This window comes from Notechis scutatus, chromosome 5 (genome assembly GCF_049901735.1).
Source record: "Notechis scutatus isolate UNSWTSFEM ecotype Mainland chromosome 5, rNotScu1.2, whole genome shotgun sequence".
NCBI classification, from domain to species: domain Eukaryota; kingdom Metazoa; phylum Chordata; class Lepidosauria; order Squamata; family Elapidae; genus Notechis; species Notechis scutatus.
In genome coordinates, this window is record NC_142013.1 from 75,517,181 (window position 1) to 75,531,120 (window position 13,940).

The 13,940-nt window shown below is 41.6% G+C and overlaps 1 protein-coding gene, 1 long non-coding RNA gene and 1 other non-coding gene across 4 annotated transcripts in view; 2 read left to right on the top strand and 1 right to left on the bottom strand.

The window, feature by feature from the left end:
- NLGN4X (neuroligin 4 X-linked) overlaps positions 1-13,940 on the top strand; it is a 180,524-nt gene that overhangs the window by 35,123 nt on the left and 131,461 nt on the right. For both annotated transcript variants that reach the window (XM_026666895.2, XM_026666894.2), the window contains exon 2: positions 12,567-13,417. In XM_026666895.2, the coding sequence (XP_026522680.1) occupies positions 12,946-13,417 (472 nt within the window). In that variant the 5' untranslated portion in view covers positions 12,567-12,945. The remainder of the gene's footprint in view (positions 1-12,566; positions 13,418-13,940) is intronic.
- On the bottom strand, positions 2,140-5,378 carry LOC148130541 (uncharacterized). Its single transcript, XR_015749981.1, has 3 exons — positions 5,298-5,378; positions 4,208-4,301; positions 2,140-2,220 (listed from the first exon to the last, which is right to left on the bottom strand). It is a non-coding gene; the product is annotated as an uncharacterized LOC148130541 (long non-coding RNA).
- LOC113411752 (U6 spliceosomal RNA) lies at positions 2,197-2,303 on the top strand. The gene has a single exon (XR_003370827.1). It is a non-coding gene; the product is annotated as a U6 spliceosomal RNA (small nuclear RNA).

Consider the following 13,940-nt stretch of genomic DNA (forward strand, 5'->3'; position numbering starts at 1 on the left):
CGCCCGACGGGAGAGGCTCCATTTTAAAAGGGTCCGAGGCTTCTTTCTCTCCCCTGGGAACACCGTCTGGGGTGGGGGCATCAGCGCTCATCTGCCCCACCGTGCCTTTTTATTCAAGGGGAAACTCTGCAGTATCAACTCCCCACAAGGCGTGGAAGTGCTGCTGAGCTGATTTAACTCATTATGCGCCTAAAGATAACAGCTGGTGCCATTGCAGACTCATTAACCATGCGGTAGTGATCTGCATTTTATTTCTGGAACTGTGAGAGGCTTTTCTTTCCCCAAGCAGGGGTCTCCTTCCTGGAATCCAGGGGAAATCACCCTAATACATGTGTGTGTGTGTGTGTGTGTGTGTGTGTGTGTGTATATAGATATTCAGATATAATTGTTCTATTTTGGACCCTTATTCATTAAGGAGGAAATTGTTGGCTTATGCCCTCACAGAATTAAACAATAGCACCACAGCGAGCACCAAGGCCCATGTCTGCCTGTTCAGGAAGCTGTCACAGGCCTACATCTTATTTCAACAATTCCTCCTTTCTAGGCCTATGAGGTGTTCCAAATTTGGCTAATTCAGAAATAATAATATTAATAACAAAATAATAATAATGATAATAATAATAATAGGAACAAGAATAAGAATTCAATATTCTTACATAAGATTATCAAAACTGGGGGGCATTGTTTTAGGGTTCCCTGGCCATTGCTGGTTCAGGTCCCTGGGCATGCCAACCGCCCAACATTTCAGCCTCATTAACAGTAAAATTTAATAAGCGGTCACAATGACAAGCGGCAGTAGCTCAAGAGCCATGTCAAATTCTCAAAACAAATTGAAGCATTCTAAGGGTAAGCAGCAGAAAAAGACGCTAACAAGCGCCAAAAGGTACTAGAAAAGCACATGAAGAAGTTTATGTGGGAGGATGAAGAAAATTCTCAAACCTCATCTCCTCCAGGCCTACTTCGGCTCCAATCACCTCTGCAGCCACCCCTGGATCCGTCTGTGTAATCCAGACACAGCGCAGCTGCACAAGATCAGGTAGCCCATCTAGATCAGTACAAGTGACTCAAAGTGCCTCTGTGGCCACATTGCTCCAACAGCAGCCAGATTTTGTCAAGATGATGACTTACCGGAAAAGATCCCTGCAAAGATGAGACTGTGGATGGAATTAGCAATACGCCAATGTATCTCTGCGGGGGTGCAGCATACTGCTCTGGACAACAACAGAGCGCTCCTTCCGATTGGAATTCCCTATAACTCCAGTCACTAAGCAGAACAGAGCATCCTTACCCTCAGGTATCTCTCCACAGGAGATTCTGTGGTTTCAGATATACTCCCACAAGGTATATAGAAGAAGCAAGGGCTATTGATCAGTGGAGCCAGAGGACTCAGAGTTCTGCTCAAATTCTCAAATTCTGTTATCTATTGAGAGGCCACTTCCCCTCACAAGGATCTCTCTGTGAGGGTCCCGGGGACATTTATGCCGATTGCAGACCTCTTTGTGAGGTTGACTGTCGGGCTTCCTTTTTAAGTTGGCAGCCCTCACAGAATATAGCAGCACAGTAACAGCGAGCGCCAAGGTCTGTATCCGCCTGGGCAGGAAGCTGATGAGGGCCAGTGACTGCAGGATCACCCAAGTGCAATACAGGTCCTGAAAGGTGTTCTCTATTTGGCTTCACAATTTGATTCCATATTCAGTCATCAAATTATGAGTTTGGTAACAGCACAACAATTTATGTTAGTAGCTGTGCACAGATATCACAAAAATATTATCAATAATAACATAATATTAATGATATCAATATTATTATGAATAATAACATAATAACAAATTGAATTTACCCCCCAAAAGGGGGGGGAGCAAATATCAAGAGGATTCCCTGCCTCTGTTTACATCATGCCTCTGGACCAGTCAATGGTCCATTAATATCACATACACATATAGATATATAGATATAGATATCTCACCTCATGGGCTTTAGGTCAGAATCTTCTAGAGCAACCAAAAATACCCCCATAGAACAATAAACCAACTCAAAGTAGGTCAAAACGTCCTAGAGAGACCTCTAAGGCAAAAAGAGATGCCAAGAGGCATCAAAATGTGTTAGATAAGCATATTTTTTTTAACAAAAATGCATGAGGGAGGTTGAACAGAAGTCTCAGTCCTCTTCCCCAGCCAGGCTGGTCCCAGTTCCAGAGTGCTCACTTCAGCAGCACATATACTAAACTTGGAATGATACAGAGAAGATTAGCATGTCCCCCGCACAAGGATGACACGTAAATTTGGGAAGTGTTCCATATTTCACCTTGCCTCCATCCTTGGATCTCTCAATGCCATCCAGGAGAGCCTCAGAGGGACCGGTTCAACCCAGGCCTTCAGCAGTGCTACTTACCTGACAGACAGTTGTGGGACCATGCCAGAATTCTTCCTCCCAGAGGATAGCCCTGACAAATTGAAGGCCTGGAGGGACATGGCAACTTGAAGAGGCATCGCAGCCGGGGTACAGTAGAAGTTGATGGCTAGGCAGCCTCCACAATCTGACCTCGATTCTCACTCGATTTAGTTACTATGCAGAATGGACCTTCATTACCAGCAGGTACCTCCTTCAGGGGAGTATTACATAATCCAGTTACACATTCACATGATGCATAGGATGAGGGAGAACTAGAGACCAGATGGAACAGGTTGAGGAAGAGTCTACTCATAACAGTGACCAAAATCTGTCAGAGGCGGATCCCCCCCCAAAGAAGGGGGGCATGTCAGACATTGAAGGCATTAAGCCAGACCACCGACCTTCAGGTCTGTTTCGCCCTCAGACTTTTTTCAAGTCTCTGTTGTTTCAAAAAAAAAAACAAAAAAAAAACACACATAATGCCTGCCTTAATATTCCATTCCCCTCAGCCCAACAATCGTTAATGTAAGGGTGGTCAGACGATTTAATCTTCTTCCAACCAATAATGTAAGAGGAAGTCATAACTATCCCACAGAGGTTCTTGGACCTTGTCCAGAAACAAGGGGTCTCTTCAGTGGCGTATATCCCTCTTACAGGATATGATAGAAAATTTTTAATTTGGTTTTTGATACTGCTAAATTTCTCATCACCATGATAGTAGATAAAACAATAATGGCATTATCATCCTCCTCTGCAATTCCAACGGAAGCAGAAGAGGCCCTCAAGTCAAAGGATATACAGGGTCGAGTTGTCCCCATGTAGGGCATGTCGATGTGATGTGGGGGCCATAAGAGTGGAGTCGGCCGCATCCCTTTTTTTTACTGGATCGTCTCTCAGGTAGCTCCGCCATCTGAGGGAGATTATCTCAAATTCCAATATCAGGGTGCACAAGGACGCTGCAAAACTCTATTAAATTATCTGCTCGAGCTGGGGCATCTCAGGTTACTCCTCGCCTACTGCTATGGCTCAGACATTGGCAAGCAAATATCACACAATTAATGGAAGCTTGCTTCCTCCCCAATATATGGAGATAATTTGGTTGGTGGTGCCCTTGACCTATCTCTGATAGAGACTAGAAGCAGAAAATAAGTTCCTCTCTTTTCATAGACCCCAAAATAGTCCTTCCCAGCTTTTGGGGGGATTCCTTTGTTCTCTCTACCAGGGACTTTTTCTCTCCAGACTCCAGACATCTGAACGCATGAATCACCAACAGTCGGATAGTTTCCGATCTGGAGATAGATACTGAAGGGGAGGGCAGACCAAAAGAATCTCTTGAGGAACATGAAATAGAGGTCTCCGAGGCACAACATAGGCCTCACGACTGTGCCCCTATTGGTGGAAGGCTCAAGCCTTTCATGGACAGACGGAATGCCTCTACCTCTGTTTCCTGGGTTAGAGGTATCAGAAGATTAGGCCTGGCTATAGAATTTCCATCCTCTCCCCGGAACCTTTGCATTACTTGCCCTCTCTCTGGGGATCCTGTTAAAGGGAGCATGATGGAGACAGCTATTGTTCATTTATTGGAGATCCAGGCAACCGACCTCTGGCACCAGATCAGCAGGGGCAATTTTAGTTTTAAAATGACTTAATTGGTCCATAGTTCATAGGAGGCTTAAGATGAGTATACTGAACTCCATACTTCTGAGCTTCAGAAGGGGCGACTTTCTACCCTCCATTGACTTAATGGAGGCCCATCCCCACATTCCAATTAGATCCTCACATAGAAAACCTCTTAGTTTTTGTTATAATACTCAACGTTTTGAATATGTTGCACTGTCCCTTGGGTTGTCATCTGCCCAAGGTTCTTACAAAGGTTCTGATGGCTCTGGCTATCCATCTCAGGGGAACACCTGTTATACGGCAGTGTTATTTATATGACATTTCATTATTATCTTGTTCATATAAACTGGCAAAGGGCAGGCCTTAGCATCGGTCATCATTAGGAGAGACTTGCAGTCCATCTCTCATCACCCACGCATATGCAAGTTTCTTGCGCGGGGCTACAATCTTACGGCCTTCTGTAGTGCATTGATATCACATGTGGGACCTCAACAAGGTCCTTACTGCACTCAAGAAAACTCCCTTTGAGCCCATGTAGACCATGAGTCTCCATTTCTAACGTACAAGGTAGTTCTCTTGGTTGCCATTACATTGGCCAGTTACATCTTGGATTTAGTAGCCTTGTCAGTTAGACAGGAGCTCTGTATTTTTCACACAGACAGAGTGGTCCTTAGTCCAGATCCATCTTTCACCCATAGATAAATTTGGGTTTCCACAGACCGTAGGAACTGATACTCCTGTATGTTTGTCTGAAACCGACATAAAATCTGGCACGACAATGCCACAATCTAGATGTAAGGCGAGCTTTCTGCATATATTTCAACTGCACGATGTGTGTTAGGAAACGAAGGTTCTCTTCGTTTCTTTTCAACCACTCACTATTGGGTGCAAGACCTCTTCCTTAATGACCAGTAAGTGGCTGAGAGCACAATTCCCAAGTCCTATGAGACACAGTCTCTTCCTGTACCCAGGGGCATCACTGCTATTCAACCTGGAGTGCTGCGATGTTGACAACATGGGCCACAAGCACCAATAGAAAAAATTTACAAGGCGACATCATGGGCCTCACTATCGCCTTTTATTTAGAAACTATTAGAATGATGTCTTCGCCTCTACGGAGGCTGCCTTTGACAGGAGGGAGAGTGTTACAAAGGGTCCATAGGGACCAAGAAAAAGGGGAATCCGAACCAGACGGGAGCCCTCCCGTAGGACACACCAAGCTTTGTTATGTCCCAAACAATGGATGCTCTGAACAGCTCATCTGGAGAAGGGGCGTTGGTACTTACCTGACACGCCCTTTCTCTGTGAGCTGTGAAGAGCATCCATCCCCACCCTTATTCGTCTGGTGGGATGCTATTCTGGCCAAGTATTAGAAAGGGTGAAGGAGAAGAAATATTTCATCACTTCAACTTTGCCAAAACTGGGGACGCTAGGAGGAGGAGCGTCCTCTCAATTAAAGGCCAGCCTATCAGACAAGCGACAGAAGCATCATCCCAAACAATGGATGCTCTTCACAGCTCACAGAAAAAGGGCATGTCAGGTAAGTACCAACGCCCCTTATCATTTCAAATTTTACAGCCCAACTGTAAAACGTTTTGAAGTAGCTTTAGTATGGTTTGTTACTATAATGTAAAGTAAATAAATATCACAATACAGCTAAAAAGGTTTGATATATTCACAGATTGTTGGAGATGACTTAGAGACCTTTTCCTCAAAGTCAACCGATGGCAATAAATCTGAATCCTGGAGCCTCTTTTAGAAGCTGCAGCTGAATGATCATAACACAAAAAGAGTGATAGTTCAGTGACAAATTACTTATTTCACATGTGCCAGGGTTTTAGGCATTTCCAGGAAGAATTATAAAAGTCTGTCTGAGACACATTTAAAATATTGCCAGCCATTGCAGGCCATCTAAATAAAAAAACAACAAAAACATCAAACCATTATTTACTTCTCCTCCCTTTTCCCTTGTAAAATAACCTACTGAAGGGAAATGTGAAAGAAATGGGTGTGTCGTGGAGATCGGGGCAAAGACGAGCTCCCAATGGAACTGGATTAACAAAAAGATATGATGGAGCAAGTGTGAAGGGTGTTGAGAGATGTCTTTGGGAAATGGCAGGCCAAAGAACTCTTTGCCCATCTAGCAGACCCTTGACTCCACCAGGGCTGGTAGGAGATGATGTCACAACACAGGTGGCCACAACGGGGGGAGAAGCAGTCTCACCTGAACCTAGCCTTCCCAGGCAGCTCTGCCATCAGCTGTTAAGGCAGTGCAGCCCCTTCCTTGAAGGGGGTCTGTCTTGCCATGATAATAGATGCTGAGACTTCCTGCCCTGGGGTTGAAGTATGCAGGAGACCCAAAACAACTGAGGTTTTTCCTCACTCAGATGTGGAATTATATGCAGGAGTACAGAGCAGACCTGGCCAACAATGCAGTCCGGGTCTAGTTCATAACCACAGTCCTGGAAGGCACCGCTTCAGAGTAGATGGTGTCCCTCCTCAATGTCATTTCAGAGAGCTCTGAAGCTTCAACTGATTCATGATATCCTCACAAAAGCAGATTGAAGATCCACTCACCCAACACAAGGTCTGAACCCACATCAAACCATCAATCGGGGCTGCAGGGGATTGGCAGTATACAACCAAGAGTTTCGTGAGCTGGTGTGCTGGCTGGCCAATTGGTGAGAGGACATCCTAATAGAATGCTTCCAAAATGGGGTCGATGATGTATACAACATCTGCATCTCACAACCCCCCCCCCACACTTTTTGCCAGTGGTATGTGCCAGATAAAGAGGTTGAGATAGACCTGGCTAGGTCCTGAAGCCAAAATCCCCATGGCTGGCACCAGAAAAATAGGATTCAGACAGTTAAAAGTACCCATAGAATTTTGCCAGCTAGATGGGACCATGGCCAAAGCAGCCTCAGTTCACTTTATAATGGAACCAGTGGAGATGAGGATGGGTGGCCACTGGGGGACCCTGAGACTTATTATGGCTCTGGGGATGGAGAGACCCCTCTTGTGGAGGCAGGCATGGCTCCAAAAATGAAATCCCCACATGAACTGGTGAAAGAAACTGTTAAAAATTCAGAGGGGAGGGGAGTGAAATGAGAGGTTTTTCCCCAGAAGACTAGCAGCAAACCCACCTGGGTGCAAGGGAATTAGCCACAGTGGCACATAATCAACCAAGGTGGTACCCAAAAATCCACAGGGAATATTGGGACCTAAATGACTTTTTAGTAAGAAAAGGTCCGATGTGCTTCCACCACACTGGTTGATTGATTGCACCATTGTGCAATTGCCATAATCGGGGAAACATCTGCAGGTGTGAAATAATGCTATGGGAAATTAGGGAGTATCGACACTAACAGGAGCCAGAATTGCCAAACTGAACCATCTGCCAAGCTTCAAGGATGCCAGTCTAGCAAAATGTAACAAAATGAAATTCAATGTAGAACAATTCAGTGAAGAGAAAAGTAAAGTCTTACACTTAGGCAGAAAAAAACCAAAAACTACACATATAGACTGGGTGAAACCAGGTGTCAGTGTTCCAAGGAATCTCCATTCCAATCAGTAACTCCGAGACAAGCATAATCTCAAAAGTACTTTTATTAGAATAGCACCTGGCACATCTGTGGAATTTCGAAACTAAAAGTTTCCAGGACATCCCACGATGTCCCAAACTACAAATCATCCCCCTTTTTCTCATCATCACATCACATGAATCAATCCCAAGTAATTCCTTTTTATTCCTGCACCACACTCTATGACCTTAAACTAACCAAAGAATTCTATTTTGTCTACTTAAAGCTACTCAATAAAAATCACCCCCTCCCACTTTCTCAAGCTATGTGGCAGCGATGAATAAGGATTCCAAAGCTGACACCAGGCTTAATAGCAGTAACTCTGAGAAGGATCTTGAAGTCTTAGTGGACAACCAGTTAAATATGAGCCAGCAGTGTTCAGCCACCACCAATAAAGCTAACACAATCCTAAATTGCATTAACAGAGGGATACAATCAAGATCAAGTGAGGTACTAATATGACTCCACTCTATAAAGCCTTAGTAAGACCACACACACCTAGAGTACTACATCCAGTTTTGGTCACCACAGTATAACAAAGATGTTGAGACTTTGGAAAAAGTGCAGAGAAGAGCAGCCAGGATGATTAGGGGACTGGAGACTAGAACAATTATAGGAATTTGGCATGGCTCATCTAGTGAAGAGAAGGACTAGGGGAGACATGATAGCAGTGTTCTCATATTTGAGGGGCTGCCACAGAGAGGAGGGGGTCAAGTTATTTTCCAATGCACCTGAAGGCCAGACAAGGAATAATGGATGGAAACTGATCAAGGAGAGATTCAGCCTAGATATAAGGAGAAATTTTCTGACAGTGAGAACAATCAATCAATGGAATAGCTTCCCTTCAGAAGTTGTGGGAGCTTCATCACTGGAGACTTTCAAGAGGAGATTGGACTGTCATTTGTCATCTTCTGGATCTTCTGTTGACTAAATGACCTACAAGGTCCCTTCCAACTCTGTTAATATGTTAATCAGTCCTGGGAAAGAAATTTACACTCTTGCCTGAGATACCGAGTTCCCAAAACATCAGAATGACATCTGATTGGACTACTCTCACAGGGGGGAGTGTTTTGAACATTTGGGATTGCTTTCAATATGCAATTTTCATTAGGTTTTTCCTCAGAGCTTGCCTCATTCATGCTGCACTTGGCATCTCTAGTAAAAGTACCTTTTTTCTAACACTTATGGAGTCAAGGGTCATTCTTTCCTCGGGAGTAGCTGGGACCAATCTGACAACAGCTGTGTAACTAATGACTGGAATAATCCAATATGTTAATTACCTTAATGGTATTTGAACCAACAAACTTGAGCTGTAACTTGTTCTTCACTTTCATGATTATTCACTTCTAGCCTTTTTGGCTTCAGTGTGCTTGATGTTGTCCACTTGAAGGATGCCCATTTATTTATAGTGATCGTCTTCATCTGGACTCTTTATAATATTTCTATAGGCATTTTGATTCCTTCATTGTTCACCATTTTCCCCCTGTTGATGGTGAAGGTAGGACATTTGTCCAATTCAAACTCCATTGCAATATCTTTGCTTTATATATACAGGTGAAACTCAAAAAATTAGAATATCATGCAAAAATTCATTTATTTCAGTAATGCAACTTAAAAGGTGAAACTAATATATGAGATAGACTCATTACATGCAAAGCAAGATAGTTCAAGCTGTGATGTGGCATAATTGAGATGATTATGGCTTTCAGCTCATGAAAACCCCAAATCGACAATCTCAGAAAATTAGAATATTGTGAAAAGGGTCAATATTCTATGCTCAAAGTGTCCTACTCCAATCAGCTAATTACGCCATAACACCTGCAAAGGGTTCCTGAGCCTTTAAATGGTCTCTCAGTCTGGTTCAGTAGGAATCACAATCATGGGAAAGACTGCTGACCTGACAGTTGTGCAGAAAACCATCATTGACACCCTCCATAAGGAGGGAAAGCCTCAAAAGGTAATTGCAAACGAAGTCAGATGTTCCCAAAGAGCTGTATGAAAGCACATTAATAGAAAGTTATGTGGAAGGGAAAAGTGTGGAAGAAAAAGGTGCACAAGCAGCAGGGATAACCACAGCCTGGAGAGGATTGTCAGGAAAAGGCCATTCAAAAGTGTTGGGGACTTTCACAAGGAGTGGACTGAGGCTGGAGTCAGTGCATCAAGAGCCACCACACACAGACGGGTCCTGGACATGAGCTTCAAATGTCGTATTCCTCTTGTCAATCCGCTCTTGAACAACAAACAACGTCAGAAGCGTCTTACCTGGGCTAAAGAAAAACAGAACTGGTCTGTTGCTCAGTGGTCCAAAGTCCTCTTTTCTGATGAGAGCAACTTTTGCATCTCATTTGGAAACCAAGGACCCAGAGTCTGGAGGCAGAATGGAGAGGCACACACTGCAAGATTCTTGAAGTCCAGTGTGAAGTTTCCACGGTCTGTGTTGATTTGGGGAGCCATGTCATCTGCTGATGTTGATCCACTGTGCTTCATTAAGTCCAGGGTCAACGCAGCCATCTACCAGGAGATTTTGGAGTACTTCATGCTTCCTTCCTCAGATGAGCTTTATGAGGATGCTGACTTCATTTTCCAGCAGGACTTGGCACCTGCCCACACTGTCAAAAGCACCAAAACCTGGTTCAATGACCATGGGATTAACTGTGCTTGATTGGCCAGCAAACTCACCTGACCTGAACCCCATAGAGAATCTATGGGGCATTGCCAAGAGAAAGATGAGAGACATGAAACTGAACAATGCAGAAGAGCTGAAGGCCGCTATTGAAGCATCCTGGTCTTCCATAACACCTCAGCAGTGCCACAGGCTGATAGCTTCCATGCCACGCCGCATTGAGGCAGTAATTGCTGCAAAAGGGGCCCAAACCAAGTACTGAGTACATATGCATGCTTATACTTTTCAGAGGTCCGATATTGTTCTATGTACAATCCTTGTTTTATTGATTGCATGTAATATTCTAATTTTCTGAGATTGTGGATTTGGGGTTTTCATGAGCTGTAAGCCATAATCATCATAATTATGACAAATCACAGCTTGAAGTATCTTGCTTTGCAAGTAATGAGTCTATCTTATATATTAGGTTCACCTTTTAAGTTGCATTACTGAAATAAATGAACTTTTGCACGATATTCTAATTTTTCGAGTTTCACCTGTAGACAGTGCTGAGCAGCGATTCTATTTCAGATGGTGTTTTTTCATACTGCTTCAGATTGTCCTTCTAAAGGAGATGGGATAATCTGACAGATGATTTTGATGTTTATTATTGTTTACAAAAATGAGATTATCATGGTTTCCTTTCATTAATTATAACATTTCTTTTTGTGATAGTAGTTTTTATTTTCTAAATATGTTTTTTTTAATTGAAAAAAAGTATTGAGATTTTAAAAAACAGGTAGTAGTAGAACTTTTGTTCCCCTGCCTTCTTGCAGGTATTATCTGTTGTTGAGAATGACGTAGTAGTAGTAGATGAAGCTAGAGGTAATATTAGTTAGATTGTTCCTCTTCCCTCATCTTTGGAAAGTCAAACATCTTACAGATGTCAAAATATATTCTGCAGAAATAAATGATCACTTATTAATTAGTGCTGCCTTTCATATTTTGAAAACAGTTTGAAACAAATGATTTGGTCCTCACATGATTCTATGCGTAACTTCTCTCAGATATCTTTTTTCAGGTTTCTATGTGAAGCTGACAAAAAACTATAGTTGCTTTTAAATCACATTAAATATGTATTGTTCACTTAGTCATTTTTTGAAGCTTGCATAGTCCTTATACCTCTACTCTTAACTATGGTTAATGGAAATGACTGTGGCTTGGTATAAATTAGTCTATTTTTATTTTGTTTGCAAGGAAGAATAATCTTTTTATGAATGAAAATTCACATGTAATTTTTGTTTGTTCTTTCCCTGTCCAACCTTAATAGAAAAGCAAATTTGTTTCTGCTTACTTTCTACAAATCAGGATTCTGTGGAAACTACTTGATATTGTGACAAAACTAGCTAATGGTGAATATAAAGAGCCATGTTAAAAATAGAATATACTCTCAGGACAAACTGAAAATATCTAGCCTGATAACATTTAGTGTTTATTTCCTCAAGATCTCCTGGAAATTTCATTTGCTGTATGTTTAGGTCCTGATGTAGAAAATTACTGGAACTGACACTTCTTATTCTTACTGCAAATAAAATATAATTAAAAAGATCAGTATTTTGCTTACAGGCAATGATTAGGCTAAAATTACTTTTAGATATACCAGACTGAGGGATGGGCAATATATAAAAATGTGCCTCGATGTGAGTGATGTTGAGTTGGCCACGCCCAGCCAGTCACATGACCACCAAGCCATGCCCACCAACTAAGCCACACCCACAGAACCGGTTGTTTAAAAAATTGAATTCCACCCCTGGTTAAGGGCCATCTACATACAGCTGGTATAAGAGAGTTCCTATGTTTCTGTTATACATTAAATAATGCTTTTCACAAAAATGGAAAGTCTCCTGATATGTTTTCAAGTAAACAAGACTCACACCCAATATTTCTGAAACCTGTTCAGCTATGTTGATTTTCTAGAATAAAAGACAAATATAGCCATTTTAAATGTTTAAATATAGAAAAAATTTGGATGCTTGTGAGAATACATGCTTATGCATAAGCCTGCTAAAGACGTTCAGGATTTTTCATTGTTACTTTTAGGTTTTGTACATGGCACTTCTTCTCCAGCGGACATGGTAGCTTATGTTTAGTATGATTATTAAACCATGGCTGCTAGTGACCTGCTGGAGAGAGATAGAGTATTCCAATATGATTCATGAATGAGCTGTTCTTGCATCCTGATGCTTATTTTACAGTAATAGACAGAGGGGATAAAATTGTGACAAAATAATACAACTGTATTTTTTTTAAAAAAGGAACTATTATTAGTAAACTATAATTCTTTATTTCTCCCTTTTTCTTCCCTGCAGGGTTCTTCATCATGATGGACTTAACTCAAATGGATTTGCATAGTAGGCTCTAAGTATCTGGGCATCTTATCTTCTTGGATAAGTGACATCAGCATTAAACAGAAGAGCCAAGGGATGGGCTGTAGCCAGAAGAAGTCCATTGCTGTTTGTGTTCCTGGGAACAGTCTAGGTTTAATCTGCTGAGATACCTACCATATTTAAATTTGGTTTTCTCTGCTTGACCAAGAATACTTTACATTATCCTTGGTAAATTATTCTCTTTCTCATACACCTCATACATTTTTCTAATTTTCACTGTTGTTTCAGTCTTTTTCTGCAAAATTTGTTTTTCTGCCTGGGTGTGAACGTCCTCAGGACCTGCTAATGCTGATGTGAAACCATGTCAAAGCCAGTGGGACTCTTATGGCTGTCTTTAATTTTTACTCCTCTTTGTGTCATGCTGAATTCTAATTTCCTCCTTTGGATAACTGCCCTATCAATACGTTTTACACTTATTGAGGGACAAGCACAATACCCAATTGTAACTACAAATTATGGCAAAATCCGTGGTGTAAGAACACCCCTGCCCAATGAAATCCTTGGTCCTGTGGAACAGTATTTGGGAGTCCCTTATGCTTCTCCTCCAACGGGAGAGAGACGTTTCCAACCTCCAGAACCTCCTTCTTCATGGACTGGGATACGGAATGCTACACAATTTGCTGCTGTTTGCCCACAGTATCTGGATGAGAGATCACTGCTTAATGATATGCTACCGGTTTGGTTTACTGCCAACTTGGATACTGTAATGACCTATGTGCAAGATCAAAATGAAGACTGCCTTTATCTGAACATCTATGTACCAACTGAAGATGGTAAGTACACTAATCATGAACCAGCCAGTTGGCCAATTTGCACAATTTATTGAAGCATACACTGTAGGAATTCTACAGTGACCTGTGTGATGAACTATAAAAAAGTTATTGGTTCTTATTAGATTAAAACATCATAAGAATAGCCTGTATTATTTGTTCACATTTGCTACATGCATTTATGATCACAGTCCAATTTTCCTTTCAACGAGTACACTATGTCAATCTCTGGTTGTTCATAGAGGAAAAGTCAAGATATACTATACTATAAAATAATATAAACAGTTCTGTGGCTATTTAAACAAATAAATAAACAAATTTTAATATTTTAAGAATCTATAGTAATATATTATGTAAGCCTTAAAATGAACAAAAATATCTATAGCTTATTTTAATAGAAAAATTTTGAATGATCATTGACTTTTTAGAAGTGCCTGGCTTTTTATTACTTTAGAATAAATAATACATCATATGGCATAAAAATATTTTGATTTTTAAACTCTCAGAATTTTAGTAGCTCTCACTG